At 43.9% G+C, this 24,590-nt stretch overlaps 1 protein-coding gene across 1 annotated transcript in view; it reads right to left on the bottom strand.

Moving 5' to 3' along the window:
• Positions 1–24,590, bottom strand: part of EPHB1 (EPH receptor B1) — a 290,788-nt gene that overhangs the window by 29,832 nt on the left and 236,366 nt on the right. The window contains exons 11-12 of the mRNA XM_054708147.1: positions 23,754–24,001; positions 15,992–16,207 (exon numbers count right to left, since the gene is read on the bottom strand). Of these exons, the coding sequence (XP_054564122.1) occupies positions 15,992–16,207; positions 23,754–24,001 (464 nt within the window). The remainder of the gene's footprint in view (positions 1–15,991; positions 16,208–23,753; positions 24,002–24,590) is intronic.

Here is a 24,590-nt window from a genome sequence, read left to right as displayed (position 1 = left end):
TGGAAAGAAACCTTGGGAAAAGCTCAATGTTTAAAACAGAGGAGAGGCTGTGGCTGAAGCAGGGTGGTGGCCTGGAGCACAGCGAAGTACCCCCATCACCCGAGCAGTGCCCCGACCCAATTCCTACTAACTCCAGGATATGGAAAGCAGAGACCTACAAGGGGTGCTCACATGCTAGAGACTCACATATGAGGGCTGAACCCGGATTTTTTCTTTGCCTTGAGTCACATATATGTTCTAACATGATTGCTGTACTTTTAATATATATTACTGATTTCAGAGAGCAAGGGAGAGGAAGAGAGAGAGAGAAACATCAATGATGAGAGAGAATCATTGCTTGGTTGCCTCCTGCACACACCTTCCCCCCAACCCCCACCCCGACTGGGGATTGAGCCCGCAACCAGGCATGTGCCCTTGACCAGAATCAAACCTGGGACCCTTCAGTCCACAGGCCGACGCCCTATCCACCGAGTCAAACCTGGCTAGGGCTGATTATTGTACTTTTTATTTTTGTCTCAAATGGTTAGTCCTACTACTGATGGTGCAACTCTTCATTATGCCTAAATGGAGTGTATGCTTCCTGGCGGTGACTCAATGAGCTCTAATTTCTTAACAGAGGCATTTCTGCTATAATGTTGTACACACATTTCAAACAACCTCATATTCTGCAAAATCGCACAATTAAATATCAAAACCTATGGGGGAAACTTACATTTGAAGAAGATCATTCCAAATGTAACAAAACCACAACAATCCTAATAAAATGAGCAGCACAGGTAAATTACAACCTGCATTTGCACCAGTGCTTCAGATCCTTTGCAGCCTAAATCCCGCAGGCCCTGGGGGCCATTCACACCACTTAGAGGTTAGTTTCACCAAAATTAAAAATCTGATCCAGAGTATAGACTTCTTTGTGAAAAAAAATAAAATTTAACATAAAGGAAATTTTTTTTCATAGTTTCCTTATCTTTACCAGATAACAGAGTGGAAAATATAGTGGTTTTGGAAGCCACTAAACCAGCTACTATTTGTATTAAAGAAAGGCCTTTCTGTCAATGTTCAACTTTTTTCTCAAGGTCTTCTCATTATGCTAAGGCTTTCTCTTTAATTGTAAGAAAGCTTGCCCCGATTGCTTCAAAACATACATTATCTTGGGGAAAGATTACATGAGAACCACAGGACTTCCACAATATACTGACATCATCCCCCATTGACAATCATGTATCGAGTGAGTCTGCCTTGAAGAAACAGGTACTGTCACAGAACAGGCTATATCTCCATTCCCATTCTAATGAGGAACCGCAGGGGAGGAGACAGCAATCAGACATCTATCACGTGCCCACTGGGCACCAACTTCTCTGCTGGGAACTTACATATTTAATATCATCCAAATTTCACAATCATACTAGAGATATAGGTTCTTACCCCCATTTTACAGATTAGAAAAGTGAGGCTCATGAAGAAAATACCTCATCAGGTCACAAAATGTGTTAGTTAGCAGAACTAGGGTTTAGCTGTTATCTAGCTCCCATCCAAGTTTGTGCTCTTTACATTCTATTGCTTAGATTTCATATTAGGATCCTTCCCCTTGCATTAGTAACTAAAGGGAACTTGTCCCACTCATTGCTAATTATATCTAGTATGTCATGTATTGTTGGAACAGATTTCCCCCCTCCAGAATAAGGTAAAATAATTTGCTAAGAGCTGGAATAATTTATTCTAATTCATCAGATTTTATAGTAACTTTAATTTTGTTACATTTTTTTTTGGACTTGAGAAGTTCGTTAAAGTACTTTCAAGACAATTTTTTCCTTTGGTAACAATAATAATGTGATACAGATCAAGTATTATATACTATCCCATCCAACAGATAATGGAACTGAGCCTCAGAAAGGTAAAGTAACTTATCCATGTTAAGAATTGGTAGAGTTAGGATTCAAACCATGTTTTCTGGCTCAAAATTCAGCCTTGTCCTTATAATTGCTGGGGGAATCACCTTCGAAATTATCTACTGTGAAGGCCTGTGTATTGAATCTGTCATTATAGCTATTGAACCGAGTTATGCTACATGATTTGAAATGTGATATAAACATTGAAAAATAAAGCAAGGAAAGAATGAGTTTAGTGTGTTTGTTATGAAAGATAATGATTACTTGTAGGATAATGGGTATTAGAAGCATATACAAATGAACAACCCAAAAAATTGAATAATGGGTTTTAAATGATGGTGTTTTATTTACTTACTAAAATAATTTTCTAATACTGAGAACTATTGTAGAATGCTAATCATTATTTTGGATAATAGAACCATGACATGTGCAATAGGAAAAAGTAATTTAGGAGGAACATAAGCGATCATAAAGTGGTAGTAAGGAATCAGCTACCCTCCTTCCTATCCTCCTCCCTTTCCTAGCCAAATTCTTGGGGTAGAAAATGCAACTACCAAGCTATTTCATAGCATTGTATTGGTGATGTTGGTTTAATAGCACATGAACTCACACTGCTTGGCAATGTGGGGTGGAATCTCCCTGAATTTTCCTCATTTTTTTTTTGAACAAGGAATTTTTCATTTTGCACTGGACCCTGAAATTGTGGCGATAGAGATGGATGAAGTGAACCACAAGAATATGGGATTTTTCCATGAAGGCAAAGGGGTGATAAAGTTTGGAGGACAAGGAGGATTCTGACTCCAACCTATAACCCTGGATGGGCGCACCCTGAACATGTGTAGGGTCTGGGGCAAGAGTGCAAGTGGAACCCAGGCTCCAGGCCCATTTCCTTCTCCTCTTACTCCAGCACAGGGAATTGTGTTGTGTGCATGCCTGTGGATACCCCAGCCCCATATCTGACCCCCCGTCTACACCCCTATCTACCATTCTCTGTGCGCCTAGGAGTGGGCCAAATTCTTTTCCAAAGGAAAAGTTCTCAGAAATGATGGGGCCTAAAGTCAGGATCCATGACTACTCCTGGATAAGTTTTGGGCCAGGGCCCAGGTATATGTGCCCAAACCATACACACCTAATAGAGAGTAAGGATGAAAATGTGCCTGGACAACAGCAGGTATCCTTGTCCCACCTGGCATCAAGTAGCAAGATGTGAAGCTGCTGGGTCAGCCCTGGGCACACTGGGTTGTGGCTCTGAATTTTAATAGGAAATTTTCAGATGATTACTGAATCAAGGCCAATCTTGCTCTTGTCACCGGGGTCCCTCCCCTCCCCTCTCCCTACGGCTCAGCTCCTTGGCCACAAGAGAATAAAAGAATGAAGACCTGACAGTTGTTGCCAACCAAGAAAAAGAAATACCCTTCTCCAACAAGAGAAAGAGCTGGCCATAGGAGAGGCGAGCAGCTTGCAACTCATACGCCGAATCCATGGCCTTGAACTTTACTTTACGCCTCTTTTTCTTGTCTTCAAACACCCAGATGGCATGTATTCTCTAAGTGAGCAATATTAGCGGATGTCTACATGGATCTTTTCACTGAGATTCTTCTTTTCCTGTTTTTTGTTCTCTCACTTTCTCACAAGGAAATGGTTTAGTTGAATGCTTCTGTGGGAAGATTAAAATGAAATCCTCACCTCCAAAATCCTCCCCGCATATTCCCCCTGCAGCTAGAGTATCCGCAGAGTGAGCCCCTAGCAGTGTGGCCTTTGATCAGTTATCCTCCTGGTCTTTCCCTTCCTCCCTCCCTGGGCTCTCTCTCTCTCTCTCTCTTACACTGTCTGACTCCCTCTTTCTCTTCCCTCTGGGTCGGTAAACTGTACTGGATGAGAGTTTCTTCGCTGCCCTCAGATCTTTGAATCCAGCTCTCCCAGAGGAAGCGCTCGGCCTTGATGGAGCTGGTTTAGAGCTTCTGGAGTCTTTAGAAAATTGCACTTGCTTCTGTGTGCTCTGGGAGGGCTGGATTGAAGGGCCTGGTTCCCCTTTCTGAGATAAACACTTTGCCTTCTAGAGATTCTCTGGGCCATGACCTCTTTTTGTGAGGAGGCTCCCTGTTGCATGAAGGGCTCCCAGGCCAAGCCCTCCCGGAGGCCCTATGAGGCTGGGTACATGGGCAAACATCTCCACCCCCTGTATCAACTTCTCTAACAAAGCACAGGAGTCCCACAGAACTAGAGGGAGATTTGCAAAGACTCCCAGAACCTCAAGGCTGGTCAGGGTTTTCAAAACCTGATCAGTCCTTTTATTTAACTTCTTGTGGTCATACTCTTTGAAGGCAATGCTCCAGCAAAGAGGACACCCCAATGAACTCAACCAACAGGGATTATAAAGTATTTTTTGTTTTAACTTTTTTTAAATACCAAAACCAGATAAAGACAACACAATAAAAGAGAATTACAGGCCAGTATCCCTCATGAACATAGAAGCCAAACTCCTCAACAAAATTCTAGTAAATCGGATCCAGCAGTACATCAGAAAGATCAAACACCATGACCAAGTAGGATTTAACCCGGGAATGCAAGAATGGCACAATATCCACAAATCAATAAACGTGATACATCATATAAACAAATTGAGAGATAAAAATCACAGTCATATCAATTGATACAGAAAAAGCATTTGACAAAATCCAACACCCTTTCTTGATAAAAACCCTCAGCAAAATGGGAATAGAGAGGTCATACCTCAACATAATAAAAAGCCTTATATGACAAACCTACAACCAACAACATACTCAATGGGCAAAAACTAAAACCATTTCACCTAAGAACAGGAATGAAACAGGGATGCCCACTTTCACCACTCCTGTTCGAGAATAGTACTGGAAGTGCTAGCCATAGCAATTAGACAAGAAGAAGAAATAAAAAGTATCCAAATTGTAAAAGAAGATGTAAAACTGTCATTATTCACTTATGACATGATACTGTACATAGAAAACACTAAAGACTCCATCAAAAAATTATTAGACTTAATCAATGAATTTGGCAATGTAGCAGGATATAAAATTAATGCCAAGAAATCTATGGCATTTTTATACACCAATAGTGAACTTAAAGAAAGAGAGATTAAAAAACAATCCCATTTGCCATCACACCAAAAAAATTAAGATACCTAGGAATAAACTTAACAAAGGAGGTAAAAGATCTGTACTCGGAAAACTAAAGGACACTGAAAAAGGAGATAGAGGAAGACATAAACAGATGGAAGAACATACTGTGTTCATGGATTGGTAGAATCAACATCATTAAAATGTCCATACTACCCAAAGCAATCTACAGATTCAATGCACTGCCCATTAAAATACCAACAGCATATTTCACAGACCTAGAATAACTCTCCAAAAATTCATCTGGAATAAAAAAAAAAAAAGACCCCGAATAGCCACAGCAATCCTAAGAAAGAAGAAGTAGGAGGGATCTCAATACCAGATATCAAGCTGTATTGCAAAGCCACTGCTCTCAAAACTGCCTGGTACTGGCACAAGAACAGACATATAGACCAATGGAATAGAGTAGAAAACCCAGAAATCGACCCAAACCACTATGCTCAATTAATATTTGACAAAGGAGGCAAGACCATACAATGGAGTCAAGACAGTCTCTTCAATAAACGGTGTTGGGAAAATTGGACAGATACGTGCAAAAAAATGAAACTAGACCACCAACTTACACCATACACAAAAATAAACTCAAAATGGTTAAAGGACTTAAACGTAAGATGGGAAACCACAAAAATATTAGAGGAATCCACAGGCAGCAAAATCTCAGACATATGCTGAAGCAATATCTTCACTGATATAGCTCCTAGGACCTAGGGCAATGGAAACTAAAGAGAAAATAAACAAATGGGACTACATCAAAATAAAAAGCTTCTGTACAGCAAAAGAAACCATCAACAAAACAAGAAAGCCCACCGCATAGGAGAACATATTTGCCAATGTTATCACCGATAAGGGTTTAATCTCCAAAATGTACAGGGAACTCATACAACTTAACCATCTGTATTGTTAACTGTTGTGCTTTGCACATACTAGGTGCTCAATAAATATGTGTTGGCTTGGAGACAGCTAGAAGAGGCATGGCATGGACCTTCCCCCAGGTCGTCAGCCCCTCCTACCTGATGACAGGCACATGGGGAGAAGGGTTTGCCCATCTGACCCCGCACATCAGACTCAGAGCAGAGAGAAGGCCTCTCTGAGAAACCTGAGTCACACTTTGCTCCAATCCTCAGGGCACGAGCTGGCTCAGACTCTGAAATCCCATCCTGATCTCTCTCTTGCTAATAATACACAGGCCTTACTAATAATAATTATGCTGAGTCTTTTTCAAAAGGGCATTTCAGTCAGGGCCTGATATCCCTAATTGAGCATCTGGTGACAAAGTGACCCGGGGAGAGACAGTTGAGGAAGGAGGAGGCAGAACTAACCGAAGAATTATTTGAATGGCAGAGCATGTGGTAGATTTGAATTATTCCTCTCTCATCTTAATTAATGCTACAGAAGAATTTCCAGGGGACCAGGACTCGGTTATGCTGGCTGCAATGAAAGTGCCCCTCTCTTTTCCTTGTCTTCATTCTTTTCCACTTTCCCATCCACCCAAGAGATAGCCTGTTACCCAAGTTCAATGACTGAAATAAATCATAATTTGAAAATGGCCTCATGAAGGAAGCCAGGGATGAGAAAGGGAGGGGGAGTATGATTTATATGTAAAAACCACCAGGGAATGTGGGGAGACATAAAGCTGGACCTGGGGTCGCTGGACGAAAAGCCAGCAAACTTTGCTCATTCTGACGGCTGAAGGTCCTAGCCTGAGCTGAAACCTCTCAGGTAGAGGGATCAACCTACTTAAAAAATATTTTATTAATATTTTTAGACAGAGAGGAGGAGAAGAAGATGGAAGAGGAGAAGAAAGAGGGGAGAGAAACATTGATGTGAGAGCAGAACATCGATTGGCTGCCTCCTGCATGCCTTCTGAGTGGGAATCAAACTAGCAACCTTTCCATCCACGGGATGACGCCCAACCAACTGAGCCATATGGGCCAGGGCAGCAGCAACTTCTGTGGACCTGCAGGTGCAGACTGAGGGGGCTTGTCCTGAAGCTTGCAGGAAGGATTGTCTTTGAGAAAATTTCCTGCTTTCTTTGCACCTTTTAAGTATTAAGTACATTATAAGAAAACAACAACAACAACAACAACAACAACACACAAAAAAAAAACTAAGACAGTTCCACAGCAGTTGCATTCACTTCTCAGTGGTAATGAAAGGAAGAAGCCCAGCCGTTACTGACTCAAGGTTTGTGTCTGCGTGTGTCTATGTCTGGGTAGCCTGTGTGTGTGTGTGCGTGCGTGCGTGTCCCTGACTGTGCTTTGTGTATCTATGCATGTACACTGCAGTTTGAAAAATGAGGTAATTGATATTTTCTTGCAATGCGAGTTCGTGAAATAAATATATGCCCCCACCTGTAGTTTCAATGCAGTGGTTCTTGAACGTGGTCCAGGACTAGACCTTTCTGCATTATCTGGGTATGTGTGTAAAATGCACATTCCTGGGCCCCACCTCAGATCTATAGGTCAGAAACTTGGGGGTGGGGCCCAGAAATCAGCACTTTCACAGCCCTTTAGGGGGTACTGTGCATACTGAAGTGTGAGAACCACGGTTTCAATGGACCCAGCCATCTGAGTTGCCTTTCCCCCGGCTTTCTCCTGAGAAGTTTCCTACAAAATTCTTCCAGGATGATCCTGTCATGAGGGTCCTCCACTTCCCTTTGTGAATGTCAGCTTGTCCTGGGCTTCGGGAGGCTCTCTGCTTTAGTGCTTTCTGTTTTGGGCTGACCAGGAATAGGCAACGTTACAGGATCTCTTTTATCAGTTAGCCTTGAAAATGCACACCTGAGTGTGTCTTGCCGTGGGGTATGGATTCTGAGAACCTGGAAAGCACACGTGGCAGCATCCACAGCGATCACGTAGCCAGGGCGGGACTTAGACTGGGGCTGTTTCCACTTTATCACATGGGGTTGATAAATTCTCATAAGCCCATTTTATGGGTGAGGAGACTGGAGGCCAAGTTCATAGAGCATAGTTTGAATCCAAGTCCTGCATTCTTCCTGCCCTGTTCAAAGAACCACCTTGCCACACCAGAGTGTGAAAGGTTCTAGAGAGAGGTCTTTTTGCCTTCTTCCCAGCCCACCCAGCTGAAGACAGGGCTCAAATGGGTGGCATAATATCATGGAATAAAAGGTCAAAATTCTTTTTTGTGAAAGAAAGGGCCTGAGAGACGTCAGCATGAATGATCTTGGCTACACTGGATGCTCTCTCCTGGGAACACAGTGAGGATGGAGGCTACAGCTGAGACAATTCATGGGAATAATGGGGGAGGATGGAACAAGGGTCCTGCCTCCATGGTGACCTGGGATGACCAAAATCCATCACAGGGGGACAGGGCCTCTGTGGAGCACATGTGGGACAGGCCTGAGTTCCCCCAACAGGTTCTGGGTGAACCATGGGGCCAGGTGCTCACAGAGATCGCCCTTGGGGAGAGGCTGTCCCTTGTCCCACAGGGAGGATGGACGCTCTGTGCTCAGAGCCCCAGGGAGCATTGCAGGAAATGAGTCTGTCTCAGATGGGGCAGGTTCTAGAGGAAGTGGAACAGCTGAGCTGTCCCTGAGCGGGTCCAGGCATTCAATGAGGGGCTGCAACAGGAAGCGCAGTATGTGAGGAAGACCTGGGGAAGGGACCACGATCAAGGAAGGACAAGGGCACAGCCGGCAAATCGCCTGAGATGGTTTTTGCCTCCCACAAGGAGGGGCAGATGCCCAAGAAACAGCACTGTTTGAGGTTTTTTTTGGGGGGGGGCAGAGCAGGGCAGACAATGTCAGCAGACATCATGAGACAGAAAGCGAAAAGCAGGAGGAACTGGGGGCTGGAAGGAAGTGAGCTTCAGAAGCTGAAGAAACACAGGAGGGGAGGAGCCGGGTGCAGGTAAGGAGAGGAAGGAGCAGGGAGAGGAGCAGAGGGGCTGGGGCTGAGGGAGATCAGAGGCGCCTTGAAGATGGAGTGAAGTTCCTGATGAAACAGGGAGGCCTGCAGGGGCAGGGCTGGGGGAAGGCATGGAGCGAGGCTAGAGACTTCTCAGACAGCCTGTGGTTCTGAAGGAGCGAAGTTGGCACTACTGTAGTGGAAGGAACCTGGCGGAATACTAAGGAGGGAAGCTTTCTCTCACAGAGGGACTGGATGGGGCCTCTTCCTACTGCTCAGGAGAGAAGGCAAACCATGCTGGAGCGGAGCTTGGACTTAACCCGCAGAAAGCTGCCATCGGAGATTTATGGGATCCAGTTGGGGCTCTGTCCACCAATGGGACTGGGTAAAGGGTGAATTCCAAGTTTGTGAATGTGTATGTGAGCCTCAATTGTAGAGGTTAATCAAAGATGTGGTGCCTTTCCTGGCATGTACGTGCCTGTTTTTTCCTTTTGATAACAGGAGACAGGACCAGCGAAAAGCAGCTGTGACCCATGGAGTCCAACGTGGAGAACTGGTCTGTGGTGGTTCCAGCATGGTGTCACGGACTGAACGCTCCTGTCTTCCCAAAATGTCTATGCTGAGTCCATAACCCCCGCTGTAATGGTATTTGGAGATGGGACCTTTTGTACATAATTAGGTTTAGATGAGGTCATGAGGGTGAAATCCCCATCATGGAGTTGTGTCCTTTTAGGAAGAGGAAGACAGACCTGAGCTCTCTTCCTCTCTCTGCCACGTGAGGACGCAGGGAGAAAGCGGCCATCTGCAAGCCAGTCAGAAGGTTCTCACCAGAAACTAAATCTGCCAGCACCTTGATCTTGGACTTTCCAGTCTCCATAATTGTGAGAAGTAAGTGTTTGTTGTTTAAGCCGCCCAGTCTGTGGTGTTTTGTTGTAGCTGTCTGAGTAAACTAAGACACACGGGAAGGCTAACTTGAACACCCATAACAGTATGCAGAAATATACCTGCCAAAAGGAAGGTTGTGTAAACTGTACAGATGTTAGAGCCCAGCCCAGCTCACTTATCTGTCCTCTTAAAAGAATGGGAATATTAGGAGCAGTTCAGACCGCCTCCCTCGCCTAGTGGGTTTATTCCAATCACAAGAAAGCACAAAGGAAGGAATTTTTTCTGTTCATTGTTCCAGGAGCCTGGTGGGAAGGAAATGCTCCTGGAGCTAGAAATCGCAATTTAAAACAGAGAAAAGAGATGTGGGCAAAAGGATGGCAGAGAATGAAAACAGAATGAGAGATGAAGTCCGAGGCCTACTAGGAAAGACTACTAGGAAACTTAAATAGGTGTGAATGATGTCTTCACTTATTAAGTAAAATAAGATATGCCCGGTCAGTGTGGCTCAGTGGTTGAGCATCAACCTATGAACCAGCAGGTCACGGTTCGATTCCAGGTCAGGGCATATGCCTAGGTTGTGGGATTGAGCCCCAATGTGGGTGTGCAAAAGGCAGCAAATCAATGATTCTCTCTCATCACTGATGTTTCTATCTCTCTCCCTCTCACTCTCCCTTCTTCTCTGAAACCAATAAAAAATATATTTAAAAAAACCCAAGATGTAATAGATGATGATAAAAAATACCGCATGCTGTGGAGGAGACTTAAGGACTGTTTTATGACTGTTGATTGAGGATAATAATCTAAAGGTTCCACTTTGGGCTGTAGGAGTGTGCTTCTAACAAGCAAATTCTCCAGCAAATAACAAAATACAAAAGAAGAGGAAAAAGAAAAGAAGAGGAAAGAAAATAAAGAATAAACTACCCGAGCGGAAAAAGGAGGAACACCTGTAATAATCTGAACAATAAAGATTTATTAAAAACAAAAATAAAATAAAATAAAAATAAAATAAAAACAAAACAAAAACAAAACAAAACAAAAAAAGAATAAACTACCCGAGGATTCCAGAAACTGAACAGCAAGGGATGAATTTTACCTTTTGCAGTTTTTCCCAAAGGAATCATTTCACTAAGTCTGCCCCATGACTAAAACTCTAATTAAAAAAAACAACAACCCATATTCTTTCTGGCTGGAGGGACCAAGGGAAGAAGTACAGGATAATCAGGGCTGCTGAAGAGTTGGGGAAGAATCCCTGAAAACAAGAGAGGTGGGAATCCTACCAGCACATAAAAATTAAAATGCTCTCACATTAGCTGTTTTGCTCAGTGGATAGAGCATCACCTTGCAGACCAAAGGGTCTCGGGTTCCATTTCTGGTCAAGGACACAGCTCGATTGCCAGGTTCGATCCCAGGCCCTGGTCAGGGTGGGTGCTGGAGGTAACCAGTCAATGTCTGTCTGTCTGTCTGTCTGTCTCTCTCTCTTTCTCTCTCTCTCTCCCCCTCCCTCCCTCCCTCTACTCCCTCTCTTCCACTCTCTCTCTAACATCTCTAAAGATCAATGGTGAGGATTTAAAAAAAAATCAAAATGCTCTAAACAAGTGTCTTTCAAAAATTTGTAGGTATCAAAATTGCCTGGGAAATTGTAGTAACAATGCAAGGGCCCAGACCCTACTCTACTTCAATGAGTCTATGTGCTCCTTATTAGCTTTCCAGGCAAGTCTGAGACTCACCGAAATTTGAGAAACACTGTTCAAAACTAAAGCTACAATCTACTCCCAACCCTTCTATTCCTCCAAGCAGTTTCCAGATCTAAGGCACCCTTATCCATGTAGAGGCACAGGTCAGAAACAGGATATGATCCTTGGACCTCTGTCGCCTTCACCTCTAAGCATCATTTACTATCAACTCATTTTCATGTTACTCCCCGATCCCTCTGAGCTTCATTTTTCCCCCAATGCCTGACCTCTTATTGCTTCTACTGTTGCCTTTCCCACCCATCATCCACAATGCAGCCAGGATAAATGTTTACATTTAAGAAATATATGTGTGTGTGTGTATATATATATATATATATATATATATATATATATATATATATATATATATATATATATAGTGACAATTATAATATATATATACAATTTTAAATCTCTAGAAAAGTTGCAAGAATGCGACAAAGAATGTCTACACTCTTCACCCAGATACCCCATTCCAACTCTCAACAGTTATCCCAGAAACGCTTTTAATACCTGGTTGGTTATGCGTTATCATACCTCCCTAATACCCTTCAATATGCAATAGATGCTCAGTCTCCTTGACCTTCATAACCTTGGAATTTTTAAAGGCCATAGGCCAGGTGTTTAATAGAATATACCTCAATTTTAGTTAACCTGATATTTCTTCATGATGAGACCTAGGTTATAACATTTTGAACAGAGTATGTTATGTTATATTTTCTTTTCATTGCATCCTATCAAGTGCCACTCAATGTCTGCTGTCTTGTTTTTGCTGGGGTGAACTTCAATAAGTTGACTCAGATGGTGTTGCCAAACTTCTCTGTAAAGTTACTTTCTCCCTTTGTAATACATACTTTTTGGGAAAATACTTTGAGGCTATGTAAAATCCTATTTGCCTCTCAACTTTTACCCTAAGTTTTAGTATGCATTGGTATTTTTTTAAACATATTTTATTGATTTTTTACAGAGAGAAAGAGAGAGGGATAGAGAGCTAGAAACATCGATCAGCTGCCTCTTGCACACCCGCTACCGGGGATGTGCCCGAAACCAATGTACATGCCCTTGACCGGAATCGAACCTGGGACCTTTCAGTCCGCAGGCCGACGCTCTATACACTGAGCCAAACCGGTTTCGGCTGCATTGGTATTTTTGAATCTGATGGTCACCAACTAGTGATTTTCTAATAATATCATTCTTTTCAGTATTGGGAAAAGCTTCCTCTTCTTTTCATTTATTTATTCATGTATATTCATATCAGTATGGACTCCACAGCTCCTATCGTACTCAATGGGTTATAAATTGCTAGTATCATTATCTATTTTGAGACTCAAATTATCCCATATTTGGACATTGAGAGGCCCTTCAAGCTGGGTATTGTTCTTTTGGTAAGTCCCCATCATTATTTGAGTACTTTCTTACTCTCTGGAACAAAAAGATGCGCCAGGTTATCTTGTACTTTCTCTGCCAGTCCCTAGAAGGGGCCATTTCTCTAATGAGTCTTGGTTGCTTTTAGTGTAAAATAGTGTACAGAATCCAAGACCCGAGTGCAGGTGTACTCTTCGCTACCCAGGTGTCATTGCTTTGAGGCAGTCACATCCTACATTTATTTCTCTTTTATTTTATATGCTGAAAATCACAAGTTCTTACCAATACTTCCAATTCCAGTTTAGCACCACACAATTCATTCCAGCTTTCATGCTTTCCATATTTGTACATTATCTCCAAAATGTTTATCAATGACCCTGCATAGAGCTAATTTTCCAATTTTGCTAAACTGCCGGCACCCTCACACACAGTTCTCAATCCCTGCTAATACTTGCCTCCCTTGCTCAGATTTCTACTTTGATTGGACCTGCTAAATCTCTTTTTGGTGAAAGAGAAAAGGAAGAAAGCCAATAAAGTATTTTTGTTTTGTTTTTAAAGAAGGGAGAAGAAGAGCTTGGAAGGGAAAGGCAAGAGAAAGGCCAAGTTATTTTTCCAAAATGAAAATCCATCACCTTTGGGTTGTGTGTGTATATGCATGCGTGCGTGCGCGCACACACACACACACACTCACACAGCCTTTGAATGGCTTCCCATTGCTCTAAGGCTGTAAATTTCATCACAAGGATCCAGGAGGCCCTACATGATATAACTGCTGCTGAGTTCCTTGGTCACTTTCCCCCTCTTTCTCCAAATGCCAAGTAACAAAGTTTTCTCTCAGCTCTTCTAAAAGTCCATCTTCCTTCTTGCCACGGGTCCTTTGTATATGCTGCTTATGTCTCTGAGTGATCTAACTGGCCCCATTCACTTAGGTAACTTGTTTTTCAAATCTCTGCGGGAGCACCACCTTTGCCTCTGGAAGCTTTCCTTAATGCCACTAGATACAGAGAGACTATTTTGTTATTTATAGTTTTATTCACACTCTCACACAACACAGTGGTTCTTATCTCAACTGGTAATTATGAATCTGGCTGGTGGGTACATGGCTGTCCTCTGTAAAATTCTATCAAGTGTTCTGCATACTTGAAATTTTTCAAAATACAATCTCAGGAAAAATAAATAAGTTCCAGGAATAGTAAATATTTAAATATAGAACAAAAACACCCCAATAAAATAGTACAGGAAACTTTAAAAAGGCATTTTATAACCTTGGAGCGAAGAGAACTTTTAAAACAAAGCAGGAAATCCAAGAAAAACATAGAGGGGAAAAATAGGTATTTTTGACTACATGAGTATTGACCAGTTTGGGAAGCCAAAGGGTTTCATAAACAGTATCAAACAAACAACGTATTGGGGGAGGGGGGAGGGGCTGATTGTATGATATATGCAGACAAAGGGTTACCATCCCTACTAGAAAAGGACTTCTTATAAATTTCTAATAAAACCAGCAAATAACCCGATAGAAGAATAGGTAGAGATAGGTATAGATAATTAACAGAAGAGGAAACAGAAGTCCCCGTAGCTGTGTGAATATCTCTAAGTCAAATTAAAATGCAAATGAAAACAAAACGAGGTATCATTTTTCATCTTTGGATTGGCACATTTTTAAAGACTGATCACCTCCAGTGCTGGTGGAGAGGCTGGAGGAGCGGCACCAAACACTCCTGGTGGAGCGTGAATGTTTACAACTTTCAGAACAGCAGCTTGGCAGTAAGAATGCCCGAGAGGCACACAAGACACAGAACAATAGGCAGAGTCCGATTCCACCTTTATAATATCAAAATTTTCAAATTTTTGAGCAAAGAGAAAACTGTGAAAAGAGGCATCGAACTGTTGAAATAGGTGCTTCAGGACAGGGGTTGGTTCACACACTATGCCCCGAGTGCCAAACCTGGCTGGTCACCTGGCTCTCTGTGGCCCATGAGCCAAGAATGGAGTTTATACCTTTTTAAAGGGTTGCATTTTAAATGGTTAAGTAATTTTCTACATAATAGCCTCATTTTGCCTCTCGGCCAGCAAAGCTTAAAATATTTACTTCCTGGCCTTTTCGTTACTGACCCCGGCTTCAGGGAAATGTAGATTCTTAGTTATCCTTTTCCTCTTCTTTCTCTGAATTGTTTTCATTTTCATAATGATGAATACTTTGCACGTTTAAAGAACATAGCTAGACAGACAGATAGAAAGATCAGTCACTGTGGATGCCACAACGGACATAAGAAGATAAGAGGAGACTAGTTGGAAGCTACGGTGCCAGGCTAGGTGAAAGAGAATGGTACTTTGGGATAGGGTGGGGGCCGAGAGGTGAAAAGAAGGAACAGATTTTATAAGAACCTACCGGAGTTGCTGAGGGATTGGGCACGCATGGTGAGGCATATAGAAAAAACCAAGGCTGCGTCCTAGGTTTCAGTCATTAGTTGAGTGGTGCAACTATTGAGATGGAGAGAGTGGGGAAGGGAAACTGGAGAGTAAATCAAGGGCCATGTTTAGACCTGCGGAAGTTCTAAGATAACGTGTGTGAACTAGTCAGTGGACATAGATGATTAGAACTGCCTGGGATGTGGAGGGGGAGGCAGAGCAGGAAAAACGTTTACGAGTACTGATTATGAAGATGGTACTTACAGCTATCTGGAAGCAATGGGAAGGGAGAAGAGAAGGGTACCCAGAGTCTACCTGGTGACACAGTGCCAACCCCATTGGAGCCTGTTCCCTGCTGACAGACATCTCTGACGCTACTGTCCAACTGTTTGGATTCCCCCAAATCATCTGTTCCAAAATGCCCTCTTCCCATTGGCCAAGAAACACCATGGCTACAGAGTAGATACCGACCCTTCCTCACAGCCTATGCTCAAATGCTTGCCTGGATAGCCAGCTGCTATCATTCCTCCCAGATGGATGGTTCTCCCAACACCTGGCTTCCCCAGTGGAGAGATGAGTTCAGGTCCCAGTCCTTCAGAGTATGGCCCTACCATGGGTCCTCAGACATGTGTAGCCACCTTTTATTCATGCCATGCTTTTACCTGAGAATACCAAGAAGGACTTACCAAGGAGCTAGTGTAGGTGGGGTCTGAGGTGTCATCCTGGAGGTAGCGGGAAAGGCCAAAGTCGGACACCTTGCAGACCAGGTTACTGTTGACCAGAATGTTCCTAGCAGCCAGGTCCCGGTGCACGTAGTTCATCTCAGCCAGGTACTTCATGCCAGCAGCGATGCCCCTGAGCATCCCCACCAGCTGGATCACTGTGAACTGTCCATCATTTTGCTGTAATAAGACACAAGGGGCATCAGGATCAAGATGAGCTTCAGTGGTTAAACAAAAGCCAAGGTGCCACCGCCCTGCTGCTTGTCAGCCTCTCCGTGCTGGCTGACCGCTCACTGCCTCTCCTTCCCCACTTTTGTCCTCATCCCTCTCCTTGAACACTCTGTTCTCTTCTCCTTGCCAAGCCTGTCAATTTCATCTCCAAATTACACCTCAAACCTATCTACTCCTCTCCATCTCCACTGCCACCACTCTAACCAAGTCATTGTCATCCATCACCTCTAACAGCCACTGTGCAACTGCCCCCCCCCCCCATCCATTCTCTACACGGTAGCTAGAGCCATCTTTGTAAGACATAAATCAGGGCATGTCACTCTCTGGCTTAAAGCTCTCTAATAGCCTCCCATTGCATTAAGGTAAAGCTCCAAACTCCTTAGCGTGGCCCACGAGACCCCATGGGATCAGCTAGTGCCTCACCTTATGCCAGTGTATCCCTCATGCCTGTGCTAAAGCCACAGTGACTGCTGACCTCCAGTCTTTTTCCATGCCAGGCTCTTCCTGCCTTAGAGGCCTCACATATACCATCCCCCGCCCCCCTGCTTTTTCCTCACTATCAACACCTACCTGCCTTTCAGGTTTCCCCAAAGAGGATGTCTCTGTAACCTTCCTCAAATATATTTAGCATGTTCTTACTATATCTTTCGGCATATGCTCTTATTTTTCTTCTTGGCACATATGAAACTTTTAGTTTGTGTGTGTATGTATCTCTCTCTCTGCTACTTGACTCTAAGCAATGTGAGCATAAGAACCCTCCCTCTTGGGGTCACCACGGTATTCCTAGTGCCAAGAGCTTTAATGTAGGTGGAAAAAGCTCAGTAAATTTGTGCTGAATGAATGACTGAAACATATATCCCTGTTTCCAGAATTAAATGTGAAGGCATCTTCCTTGGGTACGATCAGCGCCGACACTAGGATAACCATACCGACCTCCTAGGGATAAGTGGTGCGGAAGTGCACACACGTGTCTGGCATGTGGCTCCTACTAGAGAATGGGAGCTATTGCTGCTTCTTTTCATGCCAATCTGCAGTGATGCCCTCTCCCCAACCATCAGTGGGCTCAGTTTCTTGGGTGGATGCCATTCTTAATGGTTAAGTGACAGGCTCTTCAGTGAATGCCATCCCCCTGCCTCCCCAAAGCCCCTGTGTCTTGGCTCTGCACACATTGGTTAAATGAGTGAACCCTGGGCCACATTGCTAAGAACACATTTTCCCATCTTGTCCGGCCATAACTGCTCCCCAAAGGGCTATGACTTGCGTTCTGTAAGTAGAGCATTGCCCAGGCACTGAAATGCTTGGACTGGAGGAGAGGTGGGAAGAGGCAGACATCTAGGGTCCAGTCTAGTTACCTGAACATAAGCCCTGGGCAAGGCAGTCACTCCATCTGCCCCAGTGTCCTCATGTGAAACGCAGGAAGCATAAACAGTGTGAGGAGCTTCCATTATTGGGTACTTTCTGTATGTGAGATGGTACACAAGGCACTCACATGCATTACCTCACTTAAATATGTGTAGGGCACATCATTCATGCATGGGCTCCTGCAAAAGCATTTTCTATGCAAAAGTAAGTATGGGAAAATAAAAAGGACCTTATAAAACTACCATGTTTATTAGAGTTAAACCCCAACAATCAGAAAGTCTAACAGAGCCATCATGAATTGTTGAAGACTATTCCTCAGGAAAGATGGTGTTTACCAGGGTTATACCCCCTGATCAATTGAAGGATTGGAACAAACTGATACTCTCTCTACTCTTTCCTGAGACCCCTGCCATAGGAGGACCCCACAACACATTGAAATTGGCATCCCCCAAATTCCAGGCTGTTTCTAACTCTAACCTTAATCACCTCCCCAGAATGCATCCTCCATAATATTTTCTTCTAACCAACTCCAAAAGCAAGTGCAGAGCTGCCTTTTGGAAACTATTTCTCAGCACATGGTGCCCATCTATGAGAGCTGGAAGTGCAGTGAGGGATGCAAATTCTCCTTACTAATGAACTTCAGTCAACACCTCCTCAGGAAGTTAGCCAGGCTAGTACCGTTCCCTTTCTCTAAGTAGGTCTCTGGGGGATCTACCTTCCCAGAAAGCTCTCATGCAACTTCTGTATATTAGAAACTGTATTCTCACTCAGCCTGAAGTCACAGGGTCATATGTTTTCAATTTGGGTTGTTACTTCCTCTCCATGAGTGTAGACAACAATGCCTTTGAAAACGAATGTCTCCCTAAAGAAGCCGACTTGTATATAAATGTTGAGGCTGGCCCTGGTGGAGATTGTAAACAACTTTGAGAAGAGTAATATTGAAAGCATGTGCAGTAACATGTCTATGTTTCTACGTTAAGCCATTTAAGTCTTCATTGGTCTGCTTTATTATATGATTGGTTTTAAAATTTAGATCAGTCATTCTTAGAGTTTCTGGGGCCAGCAAGGGCCAATAAGTAGCTAAAAGTCCAGGCTTTGTAGCCACCCAGGTTGGATCCAGGGTCTGCTGCCCACAGGCTGCATGCTCTTGGTCAAGTTATTTAACCTCCAGAGCAGTTATTTTCATACCTGTAAAATAAGAACACAGTGTCCATTCTTCATAGGGTTTTTATGAGGTTAAATGAGATGACACATGTAAAAGGGCTTAGCTCAGTGCCTAGTGAATTCTAAGATAGCAGCAATGATTGCTGGTATTATCAGCAGGGCCATCAATGTCACAAATCAGTTATCCTATGTACCTGGGATGCATGATGAGAGAGACTAAGGACACCTGGAGCCAGAACTGTGGTATGGGTTCTGGTTGTGTGTGGGTGACATCCTAAGATCATTGCCTTTGGAGAACACAGTTCACAGAGCATTCTGAACTCAACAGGTTGACATCTGTAGTAGATCCTCCCCGCAACTGTAGTAGCATATGATCAGAAATTAATGATGCGGATCTAAAGTTTGGATCAATTAATCAACAAACATTGATTTCTTCCGTTTCTTGACTTTTGAATGGCAAGTCATACTTCACAGATATGTTCTAATCCTTAAAACTGGTTCTGTGAAAGGCAGGCAATAGTATATTTTTTAATAGAGAAGATAAATTAAGTCTAGAAAGTTTAAGTCACCAGCCTTCAATCACTCTGTATGGTTTTGGCTTATAACAAGATTCTAAGGCCAGAACAGCAATTACATCTCTACTGACATTCCATCTCCAATCAATTGGTAATGGCTGTCTCAAAAGCTGGATGGAGAAGAAGACTGTGTGTAAGCTTCACAGGGAGGGAGGCCATGATTGATTAATGTCTGCCATGGCCATAGAAATAGAAAGAAGAGACATTTCTACACTACACTTATTATGCTACACTCATCTACTCTTTTAACTCCTGTCCAGTGCCTTTTCCATTGGCATATATTGACTTTGTGAAGCCCACTGCATTTTTCTTTAGGGTCTGCAGGGTAAACACATATCATGATAAGACTGGGTCATGCCTGTTGAGTTCATAATCTTAGTGAAACTTAAAGATGTAAGCGTAGTAAGATTTTCTGACATGTTCAACTGTTCAGTATTCATTTCATTGGTATAACCCCCCAGGAAGAACTTGCAGGAATATGAACATCAGCAATAAAGATAAAGAAGATTAAAAAAGAGGTTTCTTTGTGATTCAGGAAAAGTTCTGCCATGCTGAGCACATGGCAAAAACACAGCACATAGAAGAAATACAGCCTCAGTGAAGTGATTTAAATTTTCTTCCCTTCATAAAGTGCTTTCTGCTGAAATTGCTTTTCTGAAAATTCACTGAAGCCACTTGCTGGCCCTTTTATTAGACAGGAAGGATTTAGGTATTTCAACTTCCATTGACAAATCCACTTCAGGAAATGAAACCCTTATTTGATTTGTTTGAAGAGAATGAATCATAGATTTTTTTTTAACTGAAAGAGACCTTTCAAGATCATCCAACTCAATGCCTTTAGTTTATAGATTGGGAAATTGAGTTAACAGATTTGTTCAAGGCCACAGGGTGACTCATGGCAGAGCCCAAAGCAGAACTTCGGTCTCAGGACTTCCAATCTGGTGTTCTCTTCCTGACATCTGGGTTGCTGTTGTCTAGTTTCAGCCCTTGAATGAGCTTCCCCGATGAGAAATGTCTCCATTTGTCACTGCTCAGTGACTTCTATGAGTCTTTCAGTTATGACCATCTGTGAATGAACCAGCAACAACCACCAGGCCAACCTGTAGGCACGAAAACCTCACAGAGCATGGCGACCTTGTTGACTCAAGCATGGGACATTGATGAGGTTCAGGGATTGTTCCTAAATTTATGGAAGCGCCTCCAGATTAAAGCGCCTGAATTTGAATGCCAAGAAGGAAATATTTAATTATAGATTTGCATGCTACATAATATCCATGGCACAGACATTTGAAAAAATGGAAAATAATGAACTTACTGAATGTGTGTTAAAAGAATAATGGTGTTTCCAATCCCTCCAGAATGTGAGGGACTCTAAGTCCCCAAAAGGGAGAAGAGCAGTGAGTGAACTGTGCTCCCTGGGTCCCCAAGATCTCTCTCGGATGCTGACCCAGGGCAGAAGCTGCAGCCACTGCCCAAAGGGGCCATGTCCAGCATGAAAGGACCAGTTGGAGGGAGGAGACAGCTGCACACATTGAGGACTAATCCTTTCCCTTTCTTCTCTGAATGGAAATCCTAAAATTATCCTACTTCCCAGAAGATGGACCCTACAGAACTTAACTGATGACCTACTTTTAGATTGTATCAAGCAGCAGATACATCAATTAATGTTGCTATGCTCCAGGGTCTGTGGTAAGGCTGAAATTAGATTTATAGATTACCTGCCTCCATGCCGTGCGAGGAGTCAGAAACGCTTCATTTCCCCTCTCCTCCTGGCTCTGCCTGCTCTGGCTGCCCCTTCCTTGCCATCCTTTCTCTTTGGTTTTTCTGGGCTCCTCTCTTGCCCCTAGCTTTTCTCCCACTGCCTGGGCCTCATCATCATGAAAAATGCTGGTGCCCAATATGTGCCCATGTCCTGGGATCCAAATGGAAACAGCCTGTGCAGAGCAATGCTGTGGGGCTTTGATTTCCCGCAGTCTCCTGAGAATGAATCTCCTTCGCCCTGCATGGCCCAGGGAGAGAGAGTCTGATCACAGTCCCAGATCATGTTGAGACTCTCTGTGAAGTACGGTCGGGTGACATGTAGGAAATAAATGACTTCTGAAAGGGCATGGAGGCTGGTTCCAGAAAACACTTTTTCTTCTAACATTGCCTTCTACTCACTTTTATTGGACTGTTTTCATGAGAGCTCTGATCATGAGTGAATGCCCCCGGGGAATCATGGTCCATACCCTGCTCTTATAGGAGAGGTTTGGCTACAAAGACAAGAGATCAGGCTCACTCAGAATAATAACTACATTTCTCCTGTCACTCTGGAATATTTTTTGTCCCAGAAATAGTTATTTGTTTTTTTCATTTCACTGGTATTTATCAGGTGCTCACTATGCTAGGTACTGGGGTGGCAAAATACAAGGTATAACCCATACCCTCCAGGAGGCTGTGCCAGGCAGAGTCCATGGGGCTCACAATCTACATCTGCTGTCCCCTCACCCCATAAAAAGAAATAGCCTACTGCTTAATGACTCATATGAGGCAAAACATGCATGCTCGCCCTGCAAGTTAGTTTCAATACTGTGCATGCGCAGCTTCTAGACAAGTCCCCTAGCGACCTGTCCATGCTGCAGTTCCCAGGCTCTACTCCTGAGCTTTGGAGCCACACCACACAGCTGCTGACAGATTACCAAAGAGGCAATGCTGACTTTGGCCTTCAAACACACTGTTCCATTGTTTCACCCTACCTACCTGCTCCCCGACCTGTCTGCAAATTCCTCATTCTCCAATAACAGATACATTCTTTCCGGAGCCTTCCCTGGCTTCCCGGCAAGATTTCAGTTCTTGGCTTATGATACCTCTGTATTCCATGCTAGAAGTTTTGGACACTAAGGTCCTCAGGGGCAGGGACTTCGGTGGCATACTGTAGTCTCTAAGATGGACATAACAGGACCCCCAGCCCCTTATGTATAATAAGATATTAAGTTGCTGTTCTTGATCAAAATGTAGGGTCTGTTTCCTCCCCTTCCATTGGTGGGTGCATTGCTATGGTTGAAATGATGCTGTGTTACAAAATGGATACAGCTTCTGCCTCTTCCTCTGGGGTTGCTATTTTTGGGACCCAGCTTGCTGTGAAGAAGTCCAAGCCAGTCACATGGAGAGATGCCAGCTGACACCAAGTATCAACCACAAGACACATGAGTGACAAGCCTTTGGATGACTCCAGGCCTCAGCCCTTGAGCTGCCCCATCTGACACCACATGGACTAGAGATGACTTGGCCCAGTTGCATTTTCATGAGCAACGCAAATCGTTGTGCTAAGCCACTAAAGTCTTGGCCTGATTTGTTACACAGTATTAGAACAATGTCTCTTTCCTATAGGCCCAGCACCCAGCACACAGAGTGATCAGAGCAGTCACCCCACGAATGTTTCAATGACTGACTGCAAATGGTCCTTTGATCTGAAGCTACATCTACTGTCTACCTCTTGGTGATGGGCATAGTCGGCTACTTGGTATCACCCAGAAGACCTTGCTCAGAAGACCCTGACCACGTTCTTTGGTGCTGCTCCCCTCACCTCCACCCTGGACCCTTTGTTCTCAGGCCTCCATTGCAATCCCGTGCTGAGCTTTTGTCTAAGGACGCCTTGCTCCTTGGCCTTTGCTTAGTCGGCTTTCACTCCCCAGACATCAGCACCATGGCCATTCTCACCCACCCCTTCTCTGAGCGATGCCCCATAGAGGTGAAAATGGTTCCAATGTGGCTCCATTTGGGCACACTGACAAGGATCTTTTACAGATCCCCCAGCCATAGGCCTTCAGGTACGCCCACCTGTGCTGCAGGTTGGGTGGGAATCACATTCTTCATCAACCCCAGAAAAGACTATGGATGCTGGTGAACCAATCTTCCCCTTTCTTGCCCAGAAGCGCCTCCTCAGAGGGCAGGTGGCCCAGGCATCAGAAAAGGGCAATCTGTTTTATCTCTGAACTGCAAATGATGAGAGCTGGTTGCGGGGCAAGAGCAGCTGTGCTGGGGAAAAGGCAGAGAGGGCCACTGGCATCTGCATGCATCACGCAGGGCTATGAGCAGCTGAACGTCTCTTCAATCTCTAAGATTCATACAGATGCCGATGGCCATTCTCTGTCCCCATCTATTAATTCTCATTCATCCATCAAGCATTTACGAAGGCCTTACAACATGCCATCCTCCTACTGAGGGGTCCCAAGCTCTGTGTTCTTTTCTTTTAGCAACAAATTGGTTAACCTCGTGAACACCTCCAACACCGATTCCCATTTCCTTGGGCGATTCCTGAATGACAGGTTATCCTCATGTGGACACTTCTCCCAGCCATCGTTCCCCAGCGGCCACCAGTGCTAGCATCACCCGTGCCCCTGAGCTTCTCTTACCCTGAGGAAGGAATCCAAGGCGCCATTCTCCATGAACTCTGTGATGATCATGACCGGCCGACTCTTGGTGACCACGCCCTCCAGGCGAATGATGTTGGGATGGTCAAACTGGCCCATGATGCTCGCCTCGCTCAGAAAGTCCCGACGCTGCTTCTCCGAGTACCCGGCCTTCAGCGTCTTGATGGCCACATAGATTTCCCTCTTGCCCGGAAGTTTCAAACGCCCCTTGTACACCTCTCCAAACTCCCCTGCAACAAGAATGCAATTGTTACCTGCTTCCTTCTCAGTGTGTGGAACCACAAGGGGAGGCAGCTTATCTAGAACACTGGTGCTGGAAGTGGAATTGTGGTTAAAGGGGCAGAAATGGAAATAGTGTTTTCTCACTGTAACTATGATGTCTTGACCGGCCCTGATCAGTTCTTGACAAACAAGAAGGAATACCAAAATACGAACCTTACCTAGGATCTTAGAAATAGTTCAGATTAACTAAAGTGGAATTTCAGAATATATATGAGGTTTTTTTCCCCACACTTGGTTTTTCATTTGTGTCCCTGCTGAATAATTGAAATGGAAGGGTCAGTTTCACTTTGGCAGAGGCATAATTCATTTTTACAGAGCCTGGCACGAGAATGTCCAAGGGCTAGGGGACATGCTCAGGTTTTTAGTCCTCTGAATAAGATGAATAGCATTATCGTTCTCCCAGAACTCGGACCCTGAGTAGTTAGGAGGGCAAGTTAGCAGACACTGTGCAGATAAGAGGGGAGGGAGCAGGACTGACCAGAGTCCCAGATCACCAAGCAGACCTAATAAGATGAAAAAAAAAGAAAAAAAAAAAAA

The sequence above is a fragment of the Eptesicus fuscus genome, chromosome 18, assembly GCF_027574615.1.
Source record: "Eptesicus fuscus isolate TK198812 chromosome 18, DD_ASM_mEF_20220401, whole genome shotgun sequence".
NCBI lineage: Eukaryota > Metazoa > Chordata > Mammalia > Chiroptera > Vespertilionidae > Eptesicus > Eptesicus fuscus.
This window is presented reverse-complemented; position numbering and strand designations above follow the sequence as displayed.